At 37.9% G+C, this 25,754-nt stretch overlaps 1 protein-coding gene across 1 annotated transcript in view; it reads right to left on the reverse strand.

Moving 5' to 3' along the window:
* Positions 1–1,390: 1,390 nt before the first annotated feature.
* Positions 1,391–25,754, reverse strand: part of Nup358 (Nucleoporin 358kD) — a 233,915-nt gene continuing 209,551 nt past the window's right edge. Inside the window, exons 6-7 of the mRNA XM_067759833.1 lie at positions 2,046–2,813; positions 1,391–1,992 (exon numbers count right to left, since the gene is read on the reverse strand). Coding sequence (XP_067615934.1) covers positions 1,700–1,992; positions 2,046–2,813 — 1,061 coding nt within the window. The 3' untranslated portion in view covers positions 1,391–1,699. The remainder of the gene's footprint in view (positions 1,993–2,045; positions 2,814–25,754) is intronic.

A 25,754-nucleotide genomic window follows, 5' to 3' on the forward strand; every position in this document is an offset into this window, starting at 1 on the left:
TGAAGTTGCGCAACCTGGGTATTTTTATTTGATCGCTTATAACTTACGTAGTTTTGCATCGATTTTATTCTATGATAGCTTATCTTTTTTCTAATTAAACAGAGCTTTACGTAAATAAAAAATATTTGAAAAAAAGTTGTGGTTTTGGAATGCTGCCCTCGCAAAAAGTAATTTTTTTCATAAAAAAAAAAACAAAAATCTGAAATGACGAGCTAATATCTCGAAAACTATATGGTTGAGCAAAAAACAATGTATGATGCATTTATAGCAAATTTTATCGTCTTTCCAATTCTGTAAACTAGTTTGCAATTGCTTGACCCGTTTGTGAAATATACGTAATTAAAGGGAGCCATCTTTTTGGTTTTTTCGAATAACGGTAAATTGCAAATATCCCAAAAACGGTACCATAGAATCAAAAATGAACTCGATTTTCGAAATCAGGGGGTGGTTTTTTATACGAATTTCCTAACGGCGTCTCTGGTAAATTTTGGCCGTCGACCAGTGCTGTTATAGATTGCATAGTCCAGAAGACAATTATAAACATGTAAAATAGATTTAAGTTAGGCTTAGGAAAGCCGTAATAAATAAATACATTACATTACATAATTTCATTTCTCTCCCTAACGGGGAGTACTCTCGCCTCACTGTTTAGGGGGTGTTCTGGGGGCATAAGAAGATAACCCGTAGCAATTCTGAGAGCTATGTTTTGGCAAACCTATATTTTCTTCCAGTGATTAGCTACAATATCGGGGACGAGTAGCATGCAAGCGGCCGATAATTGCTTCGTAGGTGGATTTTAGGTACATATTGGCAACGGAAATTGTACCTTTCAACCATATAGAACAAACTTCAATCAATAAATGGCCTAGACAGTCTTAAAGGAAATATTTTAACTCGCCGAACGCCGCCGCACCAATATTTATAACAGTCGGTGGCGGCACAACTTTTCACGATTTTTCACTGCGACAACATCGCATTTCTAGTGTTTCTCGAATCGTTCTCTAATTGACTTCTAACCTAGTTTTCGATTAGAGATGTACATTAGAGTTCTAATGTAACATTACAATATTTCTCTACCGCTAGAAACGGCGTTTTCTGGGAATTAGAGAGAGATGTTGAATGGGTCGGAGGGGACTGTACAGTAACGCTAAAAAGCTTAAGACGGCATTCTTTCGAGAAACAATGAACAGTCCAGCCAATAAAAACAAGCACGTAACTGAAGCACAATAAATGGTTTCTTAAATTCAATTTAAGATTTGCAATTCTTTCTGAGTGATAAGCATACAGAAAGACGGACGCACAAAAATTCTAAAAACTGTTGATTTGGGTTCAGTTCTACAATTTTATGTTACATAAGTAAAGATAAGAAACAATTAAAAATATCAAAAGGTTATGCAATTTCTGTAATGTAGTAAGGTGTATTTTTGTAAGTATAATGTAAAAATAAGTGTTATTTTTTCAAACAAATCCAATAGTTTCACTTACTAAATTTTGTTAATTTTTAGCACAAATTAGAAAACTGATTTAACAAAAAATTTACATATCTGACTTCTTTGCCGTAGTTTAAAACATAGGTAAAGAGAACGCTCAGTAAAGGTGACAATTACAATAGGAACAACTTATGAAAGATAAAAAAAAACATGCTTTAATAATGTTAATGAAAATCATGAGGAATGCTGTATATTTTATTAAAAGTGTACTACTCTGCGCGATGTTGCGTGGCTTCAATGCACTGATTCAACTTCTCCCTAAAACAGTTCGCCACATCGACGTTCTTAAACCGTACTGCCAGTTTTTCCAATTCGCCTTCAGATGACTCAGCGTAATTCATTGTTGCCCAAATGAAACTTTTGGGATTGTTATTCATATTGTTAAAACTAAAATCTGACCCAATTGCGTGATTCAATACCAATTTATGTATTTGTTCGCGCCGCATAACCATACGATATGTTTGCTTGGTTTTGTGTTGCAAAATTTTAAGCTCGCCAACTCCTTAAAAAGTTAAGAAATAAAAAATGCGAAAAATGCCAAATATGTTAACTTACCGCGCTCCTTCCATTCCTTCGTAACACTATCGTAACGGAAAAGGGTCGAACGTTCGCCAAATAATTTAGTTTCCTCTTCCTCCCCAGTGCTCACTTGAATTTCATCTGGTAACGCAATTATAGGATCATAATGTGGATCATAATTTTCATCATCACCAGCAGCTTTATCGTTTTCTTTGCTAACTTTCGATATATTTACGTTCGACTTTGCAAAACTGGAAAAGGCGTCCTGGTCTGTAAGGCCAACAAAGCCACCTGACCCTGGTTTATCATCCGATTTACTTGTCGATTCAGACCTTGCTTTGGCCGCTAAGCTTGCAAAATCAATTATACCCGCTTTAATAGATAGATCGGCAAAACTTGGTGCGACTGTAGATTGTTCTTGGAAAATGCTGTTGTTAGAACAATTGCCTGTACGAAAGTTCATTGTAGTTGTATTGTTACAACCAAAAATAGAACTCTCCGTATTTGCTAAAGTAGTAAATGATGATCCACCAAATGAAGTGCCCTCTTGTGCATTTGAAGTGGAATTTGATGCACTGCTAAATATGGAAGTAGTTGTTGGAGTACTTTTACCATCAAAAATCGGCTTATCGACAGTGCCGAAAACAGTCTTAGCTCCAAACTGGACCCCCATGGAGTTGTTAGTATTACCGAAAATTAATCTTGATTTATCAGTCTCGGATCTTGTACAATTAGTTGATTTAGAAAGCATGGTGTTGGAATTACCGAATATCGAAGGTGTTTCTCCAAACACAGGTTTATTATCTGTAGGCAAAATAATATAAAGTAGTTTTTTAAAACTGTACAAAAGCGAAAAAAGTGATTAATTAAATTAGATAAATTTATGGACAAAAAAAAATCCATTTTGTTGCTGTAGAAGATTGTTGATAGTAAGCAAAGTAATTACTTTTCAACATATCAAATATCTTAGTTGAGATAAGGCGTTTTTGAAACCAACTCTGAAATTGGAGGGTTTTCGAAACGATGGCCGAGATATGGTGATATTCCACTCAGCAGTCGGTATATGATTAAAACCACGCTAAATCAACGAATTTTGTAATTAGTGGATTTTCAGAAACGGTGCTAGGAGACTACGTTTGATGTGAAAATAGCAGTCATTTAACGTTGTTAGTTTATGTTTCAGTCTTATCTTGCCATTTGCAATGAATTATTTATTTATTTTTTTATTACGACTCTATTGAGTCTAAATCAAAACCAATTTCTACAGAGTAGGCTTAAAACTAATTACAAGTAACTTAAGCATATAGGAACTCAAGGGATAAAGCATATGCTTTCATTATTCATAATAAGTTTTAAAAGTAAACGGAAACAAAAGTAAAACATAAAAAAAAGGGGAAAAATATTTATAACTGCAGAGAGAGAGAAACAATTATTTATAAATATGAGATAAACTCTTTGCTATAATAAGAAGTAAGAATAGTTTTACAATATTCAAACAAATTTCTTTTAAATTTAGTTATGCTATTGCATTGCTTAATGTTATTTGGTAATTCATTAAAACTTTTTAGCCCTTTGTAATAAAGATTACATTTATCTGACTCACATCTGAACGCAGATAATTTAAAATCATTTCTTCTACGAGTGTCTATGTTGTGTATATCATTGCCATACTTTATATTGACCCTTAAGTAGTCTGGTAGGGTACCATCAACAATGTTTTTAACAAACATCATTGTGTAATAAAAGTACTGTTGTTTAACACTTAACCAGTTAAGAGCCGACATGTCCCTGATGGGCGTGTCTTAGCGCTTAAGAAGAATGAATCTCATTGCTCGATTTTGTTGCTTTTGCAATTTATAAATTTGGCTATCATTCATTATAAAAAATATGGTTGGGCAATAATTTAAAAGAGGTTCAATTATTGCTCTGTATACCATTATTTTGTACTTTCTCTTTAGAAATTTGCAAGTGCGTTGCATAAAATATACCTTTTTTGCAATTTTGCTGACTGTGTAATCGACATGATCATTAAAACTTAATTTTTCATCGATTTTAATACCCAGATATTTAATACTTGATACTCTTTCTATAGTTTGATGGTTTATATTTATGTTATTAAGGTCATTTACATAGAAATTTCTTCTCGATATGACCATCAATTTTGTTTTGCTTATATTAAGTTTAAGCTTGTTCAAACACAGCCACTTATATATGTCATCCAAATCATATTGTAGCTTTGCAGCCATCTTGCTCACATTTCCACCGCTTGTCATTATTAATGTATCATCCGCTAAAAGATTGATATCACAATACTTTATACATTTTGAAATATCATATATATTATATTATATTAAATAATATAGGCGCTAATACTGATCCGGCGGCCACCGTGGTGTGATGGTAGCGTGCTCCGCCTACCACACCGTATGCTCTGGGTTCACACCCGGGCAAAGCAACATCAAAATTTTAGAAATAAGAAAACAGTTATGATGTATTTATTGCAATTCAACTCTTCTTTCCAACGGGCAATGACTAGATTTAGAGCACTTTCTCCTAAAGCCAGATTGTTGCGGGATTAATATTTGGTTCGATTATAGATATTGCACTAATTGCTTTTTTACCACTCGTTCGAGTATTTTTTCCTCATTCGGTAATGTGTTTATGGGCCTCATCTCATCGGCTCTAATTGTATTCGCCACTTTCTCTATTGGCACAACTGTAGAAGTTTTCCATAAGTCTGGAAACACCCCATTTTCAAACTCTCGTTGATTATTTGCATGTAAAAAAACCCACAATATATTATCGCATCTTTTATGACTCCTTCCGCTAGAAGATTATTTCCGCCTATTTTATAACTAAGACTTCTGCCAATTCTTATTATTTCATCCGTATCTATTTCAACAAACTTAAAACTGTTTGTAATTGCCTGGCCTGTGGGAAACTCCCTATCAACAACTTCTATTTTTGAATTGATTTCTGTGATGCTGTCTATAAAATAATTGTTTAACGATTGAGCAATTTCACGTTCAGCTGTGTAAATTGTGTCATCAATTGAGATTTTATTTATGGCATTTCTAGTCTTCGACATACTTATACAATTTTTGAGATGGTTCCACATTGCTTTACTATCTCTCATATTAGCGATGATTTTGCGCTCCATGTATTCTACCTTTTTGACTCTCACTAAACGTTTATATTGATGCTTAATAACTTGATAGTTTTGCCAATCTCCCGTTTCTGTTGCAGATTTATATATATTGTATTTTTGCCTGTTTAGACTAGCTAACTCACTATCGTACCGTTTGTTCATTAATTTAACACTTATTTCTTTAGGATAAGTGAGGCTATTTATAGCATTTGCCAATATAGCTGTAAAAATGTGACTTTATTATTAAGCTCTAACTGTGAGATTTCAGAGTAGTTATAGGTACTTAAAAGGTGAACTGGATTTTAACTTGAATAATTTTCCCAAGACACAATAGACTTTTTCAAGCGCATTCTTAAAGATTTTTCAAGGTTTATTGTAAAAGATATAGTTTCGTGATCCGAGATTTTATGCATATCCACTCTTTTACATTTAATATTGTTACTGTTTGTAAACAGCAGATCTATCATAGTTTCAACATCTTCTGACTTTCTTGTATAGAAATATATTTTTTGACATAGACCAGGATTGAAATAACTCTATCAGTTGTTAGCTATACGTTGTAGTTCTATACATATTAATATTGAAGTCTCCAATAATTACAGTATTCTCATCCTGGTAATGGCTGTTTAATATTTCGCTAAGATACCTAATAAAATCTGCATCACTATGTAACACCTATTTGATATTTTGGAGTGATGTTTTGCACTTCTAACAGTAGAAACCAAATATTCCTGTCGCAAGAGTAATTAATCTTAGTCTTAAACTCAATTGATTTATGGGCATAGATTATGACACCTCCAGTGTGCCTACTATGAGAGTTACACCTAATCAGACTATATGAATTTATTTGCAGTTCTCGATTTGTAATATTTTCAGTCACACAGTCTCCGAACATAAAATTAAGTGTGGCATCGAAGTTTCGACTACTTTCTCCAGCTCACCCTTGTTGGCTGTGATACTGCTTACATTTAAATAAATACAACTAAATGCCCTTAAGATTCGTTGCTACACTCTTGTCCTGTTTTTGGCACTTAAATATTTTTTAAATGCCGGACAATCCAGACTAAATGCTGAATGGTTCACATCACCGTCAATTACTTTTTATACCTTTCATGAAAATGAAATGGTATGGACAATCCAGACTAAATGCTGAATGGTTCACATCACCGTCAATTACTTTTTATACCTTTCATGAAAATGAAATGGTATATTAATTTCGTCACGAAACCCAAAATTGTAAGTCCTTAAAGGAAAATAGATAGACCCACCATTAAGTATACCGAAATAATCAGGTTGAAGAGCTGAGTTGATTTAGCCATGTCCGTCTGTCTGTCTGTCTGTTTGTATGCAAACTAGTCCCTCAATTTTTGAGATATCTTGATAAAATTTGGTGAGCGGGTGTATTTGGGTGTCCGATTAGACATTTGTCGGAACCGGCCGGATCGGACCACTATAGCATACATATATCCTCCATACAACCGATTTTTCAGAAAAAGAGGATTTTTGTAATACCTTACTCAGATTGAAGCTACAAACTTCACCATATAATTTCGTATATTGCACATATTGTTGTCTGAAAAAATCATTGAGATCGGTGGTATACATAGTACATATCTCATACAACCGATTGTTCAGATAAGAAACTTTCCACAATTTCTGCCCCGTTTTAACAGCTAGAAGCTTCAAATTCCACCAAATGCTTACGTATATAGCATATATTGTTGTCTGAAAAAATCATAGAGATCGGTGGTATATATATTATATACTTCATATAAACTGTCATTTTTGCCCCTTTTTTACGGCTAGAAGCTTCAAATTTCACCAAATGCTTACGTGTATAGCATATATTGATGTCTGAAAAAATCATTGAGATCGGTGGTATACATAGTATATATCTCATACAACCGATTGTTCAGATAAGAAACTTTCCACAATTTCTGCCCCGTTTTAACAGCTAGAAGCTTCAAATTTCACCAAATGCTTACGTATATAGCATATATTGTTGTCTGAAAAAATCATAGAGATCGGTGGTATATATATTATATACTTCATATAAACTGTCATTTTTGCCCCTTTTTTACGGCTAGAAGCTTCAAATTTCACCAAATGCTTACGTGTATAGCATATATTGATGTCTGAAAAAATCATTGAGATCGGTGGTATACATAGTATATATCTCGTACAACCGATTGTTCAGATAAGAAACTTTGCGCAATTTCTGCCCCGTTTTAACAGCTAGAAGCTTCAAATTTCACCAAATGCTTACGTATATAGCATATATTGTTGTCTGAAAAAATCATAGAGATCGGTGGTATATATATTATATACTTCATATAAACTGTCATTTTTGCCCCTTTTTTACGGCTAGAAGCTTCAAATTTCACCAAATGCTTACGTGTATAGTATATATTGTTGTCTGAAAAAATAATTGAGATCGGTGGAACATATCTCATACAACCGATTGTTCAGATAAGAAACTTTGCGCAATTTCTGCCCCGTTTTAACAGCTAGAAGCTTCAAATTTCACCAAATGCTTACGTATATAGCATATATTGTTGTCTGAAAAAATCATACAGATCGGTGGTATATATAGTATATATATGGTGGTTTATATAGTATATATATATATTTTCGCAATTTTAGCCCCATTTTAACAGCTGGAAGCTTCAAATTTCACCGAACGCTTACGTATATGGCATATATTGTTGTCTGAAAAAATCATTGAGATCGGTGGTATACATAGTATATATCTCATACAACCGATTGTTCAGATAAGAAACTTTTCGCAATTTCTACCCCATTTTAACAGCTATAAGCTTCAAATTTCACCGATTGCTTACGTATATAGTATATATTGTTGTCAAAAAATCATAGAGATCGGTGATATATATAATATATATATATAGTATATATATATTTTTTTTGCGATTTCCGCCCCATTTTAACAGCTAGAAGCTTCAAATTTCACCAAATGCTTACGTGTATAGCATATATTGATGTCTGAAAAAATCATTGAGATCGGTGGTATACATAGTATAATATATCTCATACAACCGATTGTTCAGATAAGAAACTTTCCACAATTTCTGCCCCGTTTTAACAGCTAGAGGCTTCAAATTTCACCAAATGCTTACGTATATAGCATATATTGTTGTCTGGAAAAATCATAGAGATCGGTGGTATATATATTATATACTTCATATAAACTGTCATTTTTGCCCCTTTTTTACGGCTAGAAGCTTCAAATTTCACCAAATGCTTACGTGTATAGCATATACTGATGTCTGAAAAAATCAGTGAGATCGGTGGTATACATAGTATATATCTCATACAACCGATTGTTCAGATAAGAAACTTTGCGCAATTTCTGCCCCGTTTTAACAGTTAGAAGCTTCAAATTTCACCAAATGCTTACGTATATAGCATATATTGTTGTCTGAAAAAATCATAGAGATCGGTGGTATATATATTATATACTTCATATAAACTGTCATTTTTGCCCCTTTTTTACGGCTAGAAGCTTCAAATTTCACCAAATGCTTACGTGTATAGTATATATTGTTGTCTGAAAAAATAATTGAGATCGGTGGAACATATCTCATACAACCGATTGTTCAGATAAGAAACTTTGCGCAATTTCTGCCCCGTTTTAACAGCTAGAAGCTTCAAATTTCACCAAATGCTTACGTATATAGCATATATTGTTGTCTGAAAAAATCATAGAGATCGGTGGTACATATATTATATACCCCATATAAACTGTATTTTTTTGCCCCTTTTTTACGGCTAGATGCTTCAAAATTCATAACATTTCATCAAATAGTTACGTCTACGTCATATATTGTTGAAATACGTGATTCGTAGTCATAGTTTTTACACGCAGACCACAAAAAACCCGAAACTTTGCATCCTCACACAAAGTACCTACCTATTTTTTATTTTATATTTATCTTAAAAATCGTTAAGGTATGTAGATCTGTTCACTAGATATTTATTATCTTATACATCCGATTATTCGGAGATTACGAAGGGGATAAGATTATTGTTCAGCACCATTCATGAAAGGTATGAAGTCTTCGGCATAGCCGAAGACAGTCCCGTCCTTACTTGTTTTTGTACTAGTTCGCAACAATTTACACATTTAACAACTTCAGAGCTAAATTCATTCGTATCATGATTTCCTGCACATTTACCACATGCTCTTTTATTGGTGCATTCGCTTGACTTGTGCCTATAACCCAAACATTTTAAACATCTCACAACACTAACATGTTGAAACACCAAACATGTATCCCATTCGATATTTACTCTTTGCCTTTTCAGAATAGCCTCATAAGTTTCAGCGTCTGTTTCTACTAAAACAATGAAGCTTTCCGCTCTGCTGGTTCTATTCTCATATACTTTCAGGACTTTTAACTCTTTTCCTAAGCAGTCATTTTGCTTCGTTAAGCATTCAATAATACGCTCGCTACTAATTTTTTCAGTTAACCCTACCACTTTAAAAATCTTCTTTATTTCTTTTTTCTCTTTTGGCTTTTGAACTTCATAATCTTTTCCTATATTCTCTTTAATTTTTTGATGCACTTGCTCGCAAGTAGCTTTATTTTTACATTCCAGAACTATTCCTCCTCTATTAATTTCTTTTACATTTTTAACTAGTCCGGCTGTGGGCTCAATCACCTTTTTTAACGCTTCCTTCGTTTCTTTAGCCTTTTTGTTTTTATTTAAAGGTTTTATAACAATTTTGCCTTCATTTCCCTTAAGAGCTTTTGCATAATTCATTGAACTACCTTCTTTACCATCACTAGTCTCTGGGCGCATATTTCTTACTATTTCGCCACATTTTTGTAGCTCCGTAGAAATCTCACTAATAATTTCATTTTTCATAGCATTAATTTTTACTTCAATGTTATGTTCCAGAAATGAGTAAAATCCGAAACAATACTAGTTCTTATTTGAGTGCATTTATTACTAATCAGCTGCTCAACAATCTGCTTAACATCAGTAGCCTTCAGTTTGGTTTCTTCGCACTTATTTATCAGATGTTTAATTTCTATAAACTTCGTATTGGTATCTGACAACGCGCATTGATTGCAGAACCATTTCAAATTAATATTATCCGCGATAATCTTAATTTCATTTCTCTTTATGTTGCTTCATTTTAAACAAAAAATTTTGGGTGGGTGGCTTGAATTACGTCCTTTCCAACCTCCCACACTAATTCCCAGCTCCAATGATTTGGGCGAGTGGCTTGGTTCCCGCCCCTCCAGACAATGCCGGCCTAATTATTGTGTGATAAATATACATCAACTAGCTGCTTGAGGGCACGTCCATTTCGGCAGCATTAATAATAATCAGTTCCAGTTGATCGGTTTCACAGTCCATCCCGATAAACTATTATATTTATTATTTATATTCTATAATATAAATTTAGATCCCTTTGTACATTCTATTTTTAATCATATTTAGTCTGATTGATTGTTAAATTTGTAGACTAATAAATAAATAAATGTTATGAGCAGAGCACCCAAAGTTATTTTTAATCATAATTAGTCTGATTGATTGTTAAATTTGTAGACTAATAAATAAATAAATGTTATGGCAGAGCACCCAAAGTTATGCATGTGTTTGGTTTCAAGCAATATGGCAAAAAAAAAAAAATTAAATACGAATTCGATTCGCATACTTACATAGAATGGGAGTTACATTTATTAAAGCAGGGTAGGTACTCCAGTAACCGGACACCCCAATAACCGGGCATTTTTCACATGAACTGTGAAAAACTCGCCATCTTCCTGCCTAAATAGACGGGTTCCGATAAAAAAAATACTTTCTTAGCCGCAGCACATGTTCTAGCCAGCGTAGAGGTCCATATATTTTCCGAAGTACTTTTCTCTCGAACACTCCCAGAGCCGCTTCATCTGATGTAGTCATGGTCCATCCTTCTGCACCAAGTAGCAGGATGGTACGATAAGTGACTTGTAGAGCATGATTTTCGTTGGCCGAGAGAGGACTTCACGTTTCAATTGTACTAGTCCATATAAGCATTTATTGGCAAGAGTGATTCTTAGTTAGATTTCAGAGCTGGTTCCCAAATAAACGATGTCTTTTACTATTTCGAAATTATGGTAGCGTGGCGTGGTTGCCAAGGCGCAAATGGGCTGACTCTTTGCTGTTGTTGTTGTTGTAGCAGTGCTTCGCCCCATCCAATGAGTGCGACCGTTCACAAATTGTCATCAATATCCTCTAACGGCAGTCCAAGGAAACTTGCTGTTTCAACAGGGGTGGACCATAATGTGAGGGGTGCTAGAGGCGTTGGTTCCACACTACAATTAAAGAGATGGTTGCCAAGCCTAAAAAATCACCCACTGGAAGAAACTACAGGCCTGCCAAAATACTGCTCTCAGAATCGCCACGGGCTGTCTTCTTATGTCCCCAGAACACCATCTGCATAATTAGGTGAGAATACTCCCCATCAGGGAGAGAAATGAGATGCTGACCAAACAGTTCCTGTTGAATACCCAGAAACCTGGGCATCCCAACAGACATCTGATTGATGAACCAGCACCGCCTAGGGGCTTAAGGAGTCATCTCCGTAAGCATTTTGAGGAAATACGGCACCTGAGAACACAGCTGTATGAAGTGAAAAAACACAAGCAGGTCCTTGGTGAACTCCATAAACAGGCGTCGGACCTTTATGCCGGGAATTGCCCGGTGAATCCAGTACTTAACGAAAATTATCCAAAACTCGCGGAGGAGGAAATCATACTCCCCAGGGAAACGCGTGTCACTCTTGCTCAACTTCGTTCTGGATACTGTAACAGGTTAAACTCTTACCTATCCAGAATCAACCCCGACATACAAAATGTATGCCTCGCTTGCAATGTGTCCCCACATGACACCAACCATCTCTTCAATTGTAATATGAAACCAACGCCTCTAACACCCCTTTCCTTATGGTCCACCCCTGTTGAAACGGCAAGTTTCCTTGGACTCCCGTTAGAGGGAGACATTGCAAGCAGGGCATACATTTTGTATGTCGGGGTTGATTCTGGATAGGTAAGAGTTTAACCTGTTACAGTATCCAGATCGAAGTTGAGCTAGAGTGACTCGCGCTTCCCTGGGGAGTGTGCGTTCCTCTTCCGCAAGTTTTGAGTACTGGATTCACCGAGCAATTCCTAGCATAAAGGTCCGACGCCTGTTTGTGGAGTTCACTGAGGAGCTGCTTGTGTTTTTTTGCTTCATACGGTTGAGTTCTCAGGTGCCGTATTTCCTCATAATGCTTACGTAGATGACTCCTTAAGCCCCTGGACGGTGTTGGCTCATCAATCAGATGTCTGTTGGGATGCCCAAGTTTCTGGGTATTCAACAGGAACTGTTTGGATAGTATCTCATTTCTCTCCCTGATGGGGAGTATTCTCGCCTCATTATGCAGATGGTGTTCTGGGGACATAAGAAGACAGCCCGTGGCGGTTCTGAAAGCAGTATTTTCTTCCAGTGAGTGGTTTTTAGGCTTGGCGGCCATATAGGGGACCCGTAGCATTCAATCGGCTGGCCAATTGCTTTGTAAGTGGTAATGACCGTTTCTTTGTCCTTTCCCCAGGTACTGCCAGCAAGAGATTTGAGGATTTTATTACGGCTCTGGATTTTCTGTACAATTGCGGCTGCATGCTCACCAAAATGTAGATCTTGATCAACCGTCACACCCAAGATTTTGGTGTGTAGGACAGTCGGTAGCGTAGTGCCATTGACGCGGATGTTCAAAATGGTCGACATTTGGGACGTCCATGTTGTAAATAAGGTCGCGGAGGATTTAGTCGGTGATAATGCCAGGTTTCGCGAGGCGAAAAAACTGGAGAGATCAGGGAGGCAGCCGTTTATTCTGTTGCAAAGCTCATTGATCTGTGGGCCTAGGCCTGTGGCCATTATTGTGCAGTCATCGGCGTAGGAAACGATAGTAACTCCATGTTTAATTATTCTTGGTTTTGGTGTTTCGTTTCTAAATTGCAGCGATGCCTGCCGACCCCCAGATAATTTGCGGTTCACCTTTTAAGACATGGGGGAAGGGTAGACCCTTCCAGGTCTTGCAGTAACGAACCATGGTTGACCGTATCAAAAGCTTTTGATAGGTCTAGCGCCACGAGTACTGTTCTATGGTGGGGGTTTTGATTTAAACCGCAATTTATCTGGGTGTTAATGGCATTTAGCGCGGAGGTAGTGCTATGGAGTTTTCTGAAGCCATGCTGATGAGAGGCTAGCTGCAAATTTGCTTGGAAATAAGGGAGCAAAACGGCTTCGAGCGTCTTTGCCACTGGCGATAGGAGAGATATCGGACGATACGACTCTCCTATGTTAGCTGGTTTACCAGGCTTTAGTAGCGGGACCACCTTGGCCATTTTCCATTTTTCGGGAATGACGAAAGTGGAAAGAGACAGGTTGAAGACATGCGCTAAATATTTGAAACCCTCTTTCCCTAGACTTTTAAGCATCGGCATGGCAATGCCGTCTGGGCCCACTGCTTTGGGCCAACCTCTTTGGCGGTGATGGTAATTGGAGACGCGCTGAATTTATGTTTATGTCCGTCCCTGTTGGCCCTCCGTCTAACTTTGTCGACCGTAGAATGCATTATATATTGTCGGCAAAAAGAGCTCGCGCATTTTTTCGTATCCGACAGCACTTTATCGCCAAAGGCGATAGAAACAATGTCATTGTGCCTAGAAGGATTCGATAGGGACTTTACGGTGGACCAAAGCTTACCTACACCGGCAGAGAGGTTACAACCGCTTAGGTGCTCCTCCCATTTCGCCCGCTTGTGTTCATCCACAAGCAATCTGATGCGCTGGTTTATATCCCTTATTTGGGGTCGCCGGGATCGAGCTGTCTTATAAGATCACGTTCTCTCGCTAAATTTGCGGCCTCCGCCGAAAAGTGAGGAAACCACGCTCCCCTTGGCGAGCATCAGTCAGGAAGGAAGGAAAGTGGTTGTCTGTAAAGGACTTGTATTCATACCACTTAACTGTTAACTCCTAAATGTATGTTAACAATTCGTTTTAAAAATTTATAACTGAATGAAAATTTTTGAAACAATCACTTCAAAATTGAAATATAAAAAAAAAAAAAAATTACAAGAATAAAAGTTCAATTTATTTAAAGTAGGTGTTGAAGCCAAACGCCTTCAATAGTTGGGAACCACTGGTGTTTCTTCATTCACAGCTGTTCGCCACAAAGCTGCACTGTGATTGGAAATCTACCGGTGGTTCTCTTTCGAAGTTAGGGTTCGTTAACGCTGCGCTCAACTGCAGAGATATAGTCTTCTACTTACGACAGCAGTTGAGACAGCGTTCCACAGCAGCATTTCAAGGCTAAGGTAACATATACACCTTTTCGCATATATCTTCATATATGCGGTTTCCTTTTCCTCAATAAAGCTAACCATTTTTTATATCATATTTTACTAATTCTTTTGTTTCATTTCTTTGTTTCGCTCTTTTCATTTTTTTTCGAGTTTCCGTGAGGTCGAACCGGCATATTATTTTGTTTGTGTAGACAAACATTTGGTCCTCGAGCCGACGAGCCCATCGCAACATAGCAAGTTATACTTACAAACATTTATACGAACAGAGAATCAGCAGCACAACAAATACTCAAAATAACAAAGAGAGGGAGACACAAAGCGGAGAACTAAACATAAAGCAGAACATCACAAAACGAGAAAAACAGGTGCGTGTAAAAAATAAAATAAATTTTTGAGTGAATAAATAAATAAAAATATACTTAGTGCGTGTTGAATTGTTTATATTAAATAGTGCACAAAAGACCATAACAAAAAGTGAAAGAAAAGAAAAAATTAACCGAATAAAATTCGCTCAAACAAAAGTTTAAAAAATTGTGTAAATACAAAATAAAATTAAATACATACATCCATTTGTAATACATTGGTTTAGTGAGTTATTCTTTTCTTTCGCCGAAGTTCGCGAGGGTGCACAACAAAAAATATTGTAGAACATTTACATTAGTATATACGGACATATATGGTCATAAAAGTGTGTGCTTGCAAAGAAATTAAAGCAAAGCGATCATTTAACTTTGTTAGAAGTTTATAATTTCTATTGCGGGCAAATTTAAACGAATCTTTTAAAGTTTTCTATTGTGAGAAAGTTTTTATTGTGAGAATAACATACATCAAACAATCATAAATTCGCGTTTGTTTCACCATTTATCCTGACCATATCTGTCTGTGCTTTTTCGTAAAAAATCAGTAAATATTGGGGGTGAGAATTTAAAACATACATACGGAGATATTTGTTATTTCGAAATAGTTCGCGCTTTTCCCGTCGGGTTTTCGTAAATTGATCTCTGCCAATTACATTCTTTGTTGGTATAGCATTAATTTTCTCGTCTTATGTTTCACTCACATACGTACATACATATTAATTTATACACCGAACTTCAGTTCCAATCTCTCAAACGAAGAGAATAGTATTTAATATTTCGCGTTTTCCCCCCTTAGTCTCAAATATTAATATCTGCCGGCTATTTACATAGCTAAAAACAAATTAGCTCGTTTGCGATTTGACCGACATACGATCTCATCAAATTCGCGTTCTTCCTCCCATTTTCACGGTCTCTTCATATAAAAATCTAAGCATTGGTAAATTCGGTACAAACATACAAATTTTCGTTTAGCTAACCTTGTTTTATTGTTCTCATAACACGGAAGTTCAATTGTGAGCGCCCAGTTGTTGACTTTGCCTTTTTTCTACTTTGTCATACCGTACATATACATACAAGGCACATTTGTAGGAACATACAACCCAGTAGGAAATGTTTACACTGACCCCGTAGGAAATTTTTCAAAAATTAACTTTCAATTAAATTTGAGAAATTTTTTCAAATTTATATCTAATTGGTGGCGCTTATCATTCCCTTTGACGGTTTTCAGTATTCGGGTCATATTTTATTCGATCGTTTTTTAATTTTCGGCACACAGAGCGTGGTCCTTTAAACAAGAGGTATGGCTTTGACTTATTTCACCAGGTGTTCAGACCAAGTTGTTGAATTCAACGCGCAATTCGACGGCGCCTTTTTAAAAGAAAATTCAAAAACGTCTCTAGAACTTTTAAAACAGGAAGTAATCGGTTCGTGGTCGAACACAAAGTTGGCGTATGAAAAATGCCTACAATCCTTGAAGAATGACGAGGAAGTATAATCGGTTAAAGCAAAGCAGTCAATAAAATAAATAAAATAATAAATTTCGCGTATTAGCGAATACATTCAAAAGGCCGAAGCAAGCGTTGCTCCGGTCATAGCCCTTGCCCAAGTAGCCACCCAATCTAATAGTCTGCGTTTACCGCCATGTGATACGGAAATATTCCATGGAGATTATGTCTCTTGGCCATCCTTCCGCGATCTATTCACTGCGATTTATATTAAGAATTCGCGACTAGATGACGTCGAAAAACTGTATTTCTTGCTTCAGTGGTGAAGCAAAGGAAATCGTCGCGAAAGCCTCGCTAGCCAATCAAGGCTTCCACATGGCGTGGTCGAATCTCAAAGCGGCGTACGAAAACAAACGGGTGCTGGTCAACAGCCATCTAAAGACACTTTTCTCCCTTCCAGTCATTCGGACTGAAAGTGCAAAAGCGTTAAAGGAACTTCAGCGTAGCATTAATGGATGCTTATCAGCCCTTGAAATGCACGAGGTCAAGGTGGAAAATTGGGATCCAATTCTAATCTTCCATTGTTCTAATCGCTTACCGGAAGCAAAGCTCGGTTTGTGGGAACAATCCTTAGAAGACAAAGCGGCGCTACCCAGATGGAGTCAAATGGACGCATTCCTCACGCAACGGCACAGGACTTTGGAATCAATAGTGGATGTAAAATGTTCTACAACATCGTCGTCGCCTAACACCCTTCAAAAATCATCGGCACATTGGACCAACAACGCGGGCCAAAAGAAAGTAGCTCTTGCCACCAAAGTTTCAAATTCAAACTGCGTTTTATGTCCGAAGCAACACCATCCTCTCCGATTATGCACCAAATTCCTCTCCCTCTCCGTAAACGATAGGTTTGCGCCAATAAAAAAGCACAACTGCTGTCTAAATTGCCTTACGAAAGGCCGTTCTATAAAGGACTGTAAAAGTCAATACTCCTGCACTACGTGCAAGAATAGACACCACACTTTACTTCATAGAGTGTCTTCCAATGCGCAACCCTCTAAAGAAACCACGGCTGGAACCGCGGCGCAAGCATTCCACACAAATATACAGTCCACTTCTTCGAATACAAATATGTCGTTATCTGAGGATAATCTGAAATCGTCAGGTTTATCCTCAGCTCTTCTTGGAACTGCCATGGTTCACATTTGCCATTCGGGCGCAACATACATAGCTCGCGCGTTAATAGATTCTGCTGCTGAAGCGTCGTTTATTTCTGACCGACTGCGAAAACTTCTTAAGCTTCCTTTCCTGAAAACAAACGTGGTTATTTCCGGGCTAAACCAAAAGGTTTGCAACAATTCCGCGAAAAGTTGCTCGTTTATTTTGGGCTCACCCCGTGACCCAAACCTCTTCATATAAGCCTCGGCATTCGTATTACCTCAAATTACAGGTAATTTGCCATCGGCTTCAATCGATGACACTTCTCGACCAACTGCCAAAAGTACCTTTAGCAGATCCAAAGTTTTTACAAAGCGGTCCCATAGATGTTCTGATCGGGGGAGATTTATACCCTAAAGTTATGTTAGATGGCGTGAAACGTAGTATTCATAAAAATCTTTTATCTCAAGAGACCGTGTTCGGGTGGATTGTCATTGGGGCATCGGACACCGCACACGTCTCTTGCTTTGCTACCAAAGTCTCAATAGGAGAAGATCTTAATTTAGATAGTCAGCTTCGTAAATTCTGGGAGTTAGAAGAAATACCCAAGAAGAATCATCAGTCATCGGAAGACTTGTTTTGTGAAGAGCTGTACTCGAAGACGACTATACGAAACCCGGATGGTAGATATGTCGTTTCGTTGCCATTTAAAAGTTTTTATCCCACGGATTTAAAATTAGGTGCATCTCGGCCAACCGCGTTGCAGCAATTTTATCGCAACGAAACAAGATTGTTAAAATGCCCTTCGTTAAAAGAAGAATACGACAACGTCGTTAAGGAATACTTTGAATTAGGACACATGGAGCGAGTAGAAGCCCCAAATTTCGAAAATTCACCTAGCCACTTTTACCTCCCACATCACGCGGTTCTGAAACCGGAAAGTACTTCGACGAAGTTGAGAGTAGTTTTTAACGCGTCATGCAACTCTTCGAATGGTGTCTCGTTAAATGATATTCTCCATGTAGGCCCGGCTCTGCAATCAGATTTAACTCTTCTTATAATTCGGTGGCGGCTGTACAAGTTCGTTCTGAGTAGCGACATACAGAAAATGTATCGTCAAATTCTGGTCAAACCTGAACACAGACCTTATCAGAGGATTATTTTTAGGGATGACCCGCAAGGTAGCATACAAGACTGTCAACTTAAAACAGTCACCTTCGAGATAAATTGCGCGCCATACTTGGCAATTAGAACACTTATTCAATTAGCTCAAGACTGTCAGGATTCACATCCATTGGCAGCTTAAATGCTCCGGAATTCCATGTACGTAGATGACGTATTAGCTGGATTCCACAATATAGCCACAGCTTAAAAAGCGCGAGATGAACTTATCGAGTCATTATACAGCGCTGGTTTTTCCTTGAGGAAATGGTCCTCAAATTCGAAAGACATTCTGAGGAATCTTCCGCAAGAGCATCTCTTGGACAAAGACTTCTTGGAATTAAACGAAACAAGTACGACAAAGGCATTAGGAATTCGATGGAATGCTAAATCAGATCGGTTCTTCTTTAAAATTCACGTTCCCTCGTTGCAGGACACGTATACGAAACGCGAAGCTGTTTGACCCAGCAGGTTGGCTAGCACCAATCGTGGTGCTAGCAAAAATAATTATGCAGCAAATATGGTCTGATGGTACTCCCTGGGATAAGCCCTTATCTCCTCAAACTCTTTCCAAATGGAAAGCATTTTTAGAAAATTACCAATTTGTAGAGGAAATCGAAATTCCGCGATGGGTATGTTATTCTGAGGAATCACCTTTCCAATTTCATGCCTTTTGCGATGCCTCGGAAAAGGCATACGCGGGGGCGATATATTTAAGAGTAGAAAATCAGGGAATCACGTCTTCCAATCTCTTATTGGCCAAAACGAAAGTCGCACCAATCAAAACCATTTCACTTCCCCGTTTCGAGCTGTGTGGTGCTGTTCTGGTGGTCGATATGCTTCAATCACTTCTAAAGGAACTTCCATTAAAAGTAGAAAATATATACTGCTGGACAGATTCTACCATCGTTCTCGCGTGGCTAAGAAAAAGGCCCTGCTCTTGGATCACCTTTGTTGCTAATCGAGTGGCAAAGATCCACGATGCTCTCAGCGTTAGGCATTGGAGTCACGTTGATTCCAAGGATAATCCCGCGGATCTTGGTAGCAGAGGAACTTACCCACAGGACTTATGCTCGAATAAGTTGTGGTGGCACGGCCCCTCGTGGTTAGCCAAATCCGTCGAACAGTGGCCTTCCTTGGATGCAGATATAAACGACATTACGCTCGAAGCGAGGGGATTAAAGGCACACACTTCACAAGTGTCGAAGCAGGAGGATCCCTTAAAAAGATTTTCGTCGCTTCCGCGTGCACTGCGGGTCTTATCATATGTGTTTAGGTTCTACAATCGAACTAACCGATACACCCGACGGATTCATTCTTACCCCTCTCTAATTATTTCTGGAGAAGAAATTTCTAAAATTCGAGTTCGGCTCATAAAAATAATTCTTCAGTACCAATAGCTATTAACAATGCTACCACCACAGCTGTGTCTCAAACGTATGAGAATAACTCTGTTAATAATTCTGCTAATAGTGGTAGATCGTTTGCTTCGGTTCTTAAATCACAGGCTAATAACTCTAATGATACCTGTATGGATGGCGCTGGTAATAAAATCAATGTTAATACCAAACAAACATACAAACGTCGTAAGCAGCCTAGCACTGTCGGTTCGATTACAACTTCTGCACCTACATCTATTTCCACGCCTGCATCTTTATCCCCTTCTGCGCTGAAAGATAGCACTGAAGTTTTCAAGCGTCGTATGCCAAATTTCGTTGGCTCTAATGCTAATAATGAGTTGGGAGTCGTTGGAATGATTTGGCTTCACCTATCGTCATTTCAGCCGTCAGTTTCTTCTAATGATATTATTAGCTACCTGGTAAGGCATATGAAGGCTGATCGATCTAATTTTTCATGCAAAGGGCTCGTTAAGAAAGATGCACCTGTTGACTCAATAACCAAAGTCAACTTTAAGCTTGGCGTTACTAATGCTGTTTATGAGAAAATTTTATCGCCAGACTTGTGGCCTGCTGGTGTGAATGTTCGCCCTTTTCGTTTTTTTCCTCAAGTGGAAAAGCAACTCCAGTTCACCTAGCTTCCAGCAGTAATGAGAACATAATTAACAAACAGCTTAAAGTGTATTTCCAAAATGCTTCTGGTATCAGGACTAAATCGCACATTTTGAGAGCATTTAGTTGCCAATTGGAGTACGATATTTTTGTCATTGTTGAATCCTGGCTTACTTCGGATTTCTTCGACGCTGAGTTCTTCGATCCCAAGCTATTCGTCGTTTTTCGTAAGGACAGGGATTGTACTAAAACTGGGCGTTCAAGAGGGGGTGGCGTACTAATTGCTGTCCAACGCAAGTATAATGCCTCCCTTATTATGTTAGATAATTCTGATACCATCCTTGACCAGATCTGCGTCAATGTCCGTGGTTCTCCACAGTCTGGATCTCTATATCTGGTTGCATCATACATACCGCCGAACAGCTTGGAAGAAATTTACAAAGCTCATGTTAACAATATATCGTCCCTAGTTTTAAGTAAATTAGGAGATAATCACTTATGTGTTTTAGGGGATTTTAACCTTTGTGATATTTCTTGGTCTCATAGTTACTCTGCGTCAGGCCTATTACCTAATAATATTACTAAGTCTTTTGAGTCATACGTTATAGATAATATCTTAAGTCTAAATTTGCATCAAATCAATAGTTTCAAAAACAGGCTCGATAGAATATTAGATCTAATTTTTATTAGTAATGACATAAATTCTAATCTTTCTGAGTGCCATGCGCCATTCGCTCCGACGGATATGCACCATTCTGCTCTAATTCTTAAACTCGAATTTTATGAGTTTGGAGCTCGCTCTTTAATTAATGATTTTTCATTTAACTTTTCGAAGTGTGATTTTTCTAGACTCGATCAGGATCTAGCTGAAATAGACTGGGCCAATTTGCTTTCCATCTCTGATGTTGGTCATTGCTTTGAAATATTTAAGTTGACTCTCTTTGATCTGTGTACGAGGAATGTACCAGTTGCGAAAAGGAAACCATATAGGTTACCATGGTACACAACAAGGTTAAAAAAGTTGAAGAATTTAAGAAACAAGTTCTTCAAAAAGTTTAAAAGAACCAAAAACCCGTTATTTCTTACCAAATATAAACATTATGTGAAGGATTTCAACTGTCTAGAGAAGTTTCTTTACAGGAACTACATTACAAGCTTTGAGACGAATATAAAGTCTAACCCGAAAGCATTCTGGAATTACGTTAAGTCGAAGAAATCTCGCTCCTCGGTGCCTGCCACCGTCTTCTACAATGACAGACCTGCTAACACTCCCCACAATGTGGCTAACGCGTTTGCTGATTTTTTTAGTTCTAATTTTGCTAATAATGATGCTAGTCCCTCGTCTGACTTCTCGTCTGAAATTTATTCATCCATAAATTTTGGTTCAATGTCAATTTCATCTGAAGATATCTTCAGTGGCATCTCGAAACTGAGCAACTCTACTAAAGCTGACATTGATGGTCTCTCGGCTGCCTTGCTAAAAGGATGCACTTCCCTAGTTGTCCCGTTAGAGATCATGTTCAATTTATCACTTAGCTTTGGTGAGTTTATTGATGCTTGGAAATTCGCCTCGATAACTCCTATTTATAAATCTGGCAGTAAGACTGATGTCTGCAATTACAGGCCAATTTCAAAGCTTTCCACCGTTTCTAAGCTATTTGAGTGCGTTGTCAAGGAAAAGATTTATTTTTCAGTGAAGCACTTGATCTGTCCGAGACAGCATGGGTTTGTTTCTGGTCGCTCTACCGTTTCCAATCTTGTGGAGTTCAGTGAATATTGTATCTCTGCCTTTTCATCTGGTCTTCAGGTCGACTGTATTTATACCGACTTTTCCAAAGCTTTTGATAAGGTATCGCATGATGTTCTAATTCACAAACTGTACTGCCTTGGCTTTCATTCAACCTTTTTGCAGTGGCTAAAATCATATCTAAGTAATAGATGGTGTGCCGTCTCTATTGATGGGGTATCATCAGATCCCTTTTTGGCGACATCGGGCGTCCCGCAGGGTAGTATTTTGGGACCATTGCTTTTTATCTTATTCATCAATGACATTAGCTCATGCTTCTCCTATGCTAGATTTCTGTTGTACGCCGATGATCTCAAAGTTTACTCTGTTGTAAGTTCCGCAAACGATATGATTAATCTTCAAGCTGATATTGATAAACTTTACTCATGGTGCATTAGATCTCATCTTTCATTAAATATAAATAAATGCTTCCACGTAACCTACTCAAAATCTCGTTCAAATCTCAACAGTTCGTTTAGTATCGCTAACAGTACGTTGCAGACTGTTGAAAAAATCAAAGATCTTGGGGTTGTATTTGATACAAAATTTATGTTCGTGAACCATATTGATTGCATCGTTGCCAAGGCCTATGCTATGCTAGGCTTCATTCGGCGTAATAGTTCGGAGTTTTCTGACCCGTATACTTTAAAAGTACTCTACTCCTCATTCGTGCGTTCTCATCTTGAGTATGCTACCATCATTTGGAGACCTTTCCAAGAATTCTCAATCAACAGGCTTGAGCGAGTTCAGAAAATTTTTCTTAAGTATGCTTTACGGTCATTAAGGTTTACTTACCCTCTTCCTCCATATACTGCTCGTTTACTTCTTTTGAATCTTAAATCCCTGGAAGCCAGGAGATCTATTCTCTCCTTGACTTTCTTGTTTGGCATTATCCACGGAGATGTAGACTGCGCTGACCTTCTTGTAGAAATTAATTTTAATGTTCCAAGGAGGGATCTTCGTAATGTTTGCCCGTTTTATGGTATCAATATTAGAACCAATTATGGAAGGAATGCGCCAATTGCACGTGCCCTGAACGAATTCAATAAGATTTCATCTTCTATTGAGCTTGATTTTTCTATGTGTAGGGACGCTTTTATAAATACTTTAAAGTCAGCTATTTAATTGTTTTTAAATTGTTTGTTATAAGAACTTATTATTTATTGTAAACTATATATTTACATGTATATTTTGTTATCTTTGTGTTAATATTTTTTGTATCTACCATTATTGGCAGTCTGTAAGACCTGTATCTTCATAGACTGAATAAATAAATAAATAAATAAATAAATAAATACTCGCACAGATGAATCACTTTCCAGAGGAATACAAGAATTTTACCGCTAAAATTGCAATATCGTCAAAGAGTAAAATTCTCTCCTTAAACCCATTCCTCGATATTCATGGTGTAATTCGAGCAAACGGCCGACTGACAAATTCGCAGATGTTGTCTGAAGACGAAAAGCGTCCGATTATTTTGCCCTATAGTTGTTATTTCGCAAAGTTGTTAGTAGAACTTACTCACAAGGGCTCTCTTCATGGCGGAAATCAATTGGTATTTCGGTTACTGCGCCAACAATATTGGATTCCGAAAGCCAAAAATCTCATAAAGACTGTTATTCATAATTGTAAACCATGTGTTATACACAGAAAACAAAATCAATGTCAAATTATGGCGGCTCTCCCGGAAGAACGGACGGTACTTTCCAGACCCTTTGAAAATACAGGTGTAGATTTCGCCGGTCCATTCGACATTAAGAGCTTTTCGGGAAGATCTTACAAGATTACTAAAGGTTACGCTTGTGTTTTTGTATGCTTTTCTACGAAAGCGATTCACTTAGAAGCTGCCAGCGATCTTTCAACAGAAACCTTTCTAGGCGCATTTTCAAGGTTCATTGCTAGAAGAAGCTGTCCAAAAAATATCTTTTCGGATAATGGAACTAACTTTGTAGGCGCATCCACCGTTCTTAAAAGGGACTTTAAAAAATTCATTACCACAACTCAAGAGTCTGTGTGCAATCAATATAGCCTTCAAGAAGTCTCCTGGTATTTTATCCCGGCAGGCGCTCCTCATATGGGTGGTCTCTGGGAAGCAGGGGTTAAAAGTTTAAAATTCCATCTTCGTCGTACCGCTGCTTCTCAGAAATTCAGCTTTGAAGAATTTCAAACCCTTCTTTGTCGCATCGAAGCCTGTCTAAATTCAAGACCGATATCACCTAATTGCAACGACCCTGCTGATTGTGCAGCTCTTACTCCAGGTCATTTTCTAACTGGGGGGCCAATACTCGCCCCACCGGAACCATCAATCGAAACAAACCCAATATCATTAATCAACCGATGGCAAAAACTTAAGGCTCTTAGTCAACAACATTCGCTTCGCTGGAAGGGGGAATACTTAAAGGAGCTTCACAAACGTCATAAATGGAAGTCCCCTCAAAAAGATATTGCCATCGATGACCTAGTTGTAGTTCGCCATGAAAATCTTCCACCTAGTGAATGGCGCTTGGGTAGGGTCACCAATATATACCATGGAACTGATAAAAGAGTTCGAGTGGCAGACATTCGCACCTAAAAGGGAATGATAACGCGCCCCATTATAAAGTTAGTTGTTTTACCAAACTAACCTTTAGCGTTTATCATCTCTTTTAATTCCTTAGCTTTACAATATGGATGCAGCACTCATTGAATGTTCACCGACCCCACCCCCAATGCAGCGGCACCAGTGGAAACATCGACAAGCATTGAACGAGCAACAACGGACCCATCGGCCAACACTGAGCAGGCGGCAATGAACACGTCAACATCAGCGAAGAAATTGCCAGGCCCCAACAAACGAAGCTATACGCTCAAATGCAGAGTTTGTGATCGATCACACCCTCTTCGATTCTGTAAAAGATTTATCGACGCAAGCTTTGAACGCCGACTACGTTTGGTATTGTTACACCGTTATGCTCGCGATGCTTAGCGCATTCGCATATAACAAAAAACTGCAAAAGCACGGGAACATGCCATTTTTGTGGTGAGAAGCATCATTCGCTTCTACACTCCAGAACTCGTGTAACCTCTCGCCGTGAACTCCCCCCGATCCACACACAGCTGTCCGGAACGATCACGGTTCTGCCAACAGTCGCCATTTATATACATATAGGGCAACGAAAGGTCCTGACCCGAGATCTTCTCCACTCTTGCTCACCCACGAGCAAAGTGTGCAATTCATTGGTGCGCCGTCTTCGTATACCGACGGTGCCGGTTGCACATATTGATATGTGCAAGCTCTATATCAGCTCATCAAACGACTCGCATATTCGATTCACGTTGCCAGCA

The sequence above is a fragment of the Eurosta solidaginis genome, chromosome 1 (assembly GCF_040869045.1).
Source record: "Eurosta solidaginis isolate ZX-2024a chromosome 1, ASM4086904v1, whole genome shotgun sequence".
Lineage (NCBI taxonomy): Eukaryota > Metazoa > Arthropoda > Insecta > Diptera > Tephritidae > Eurosta > Eurosta solidaginis.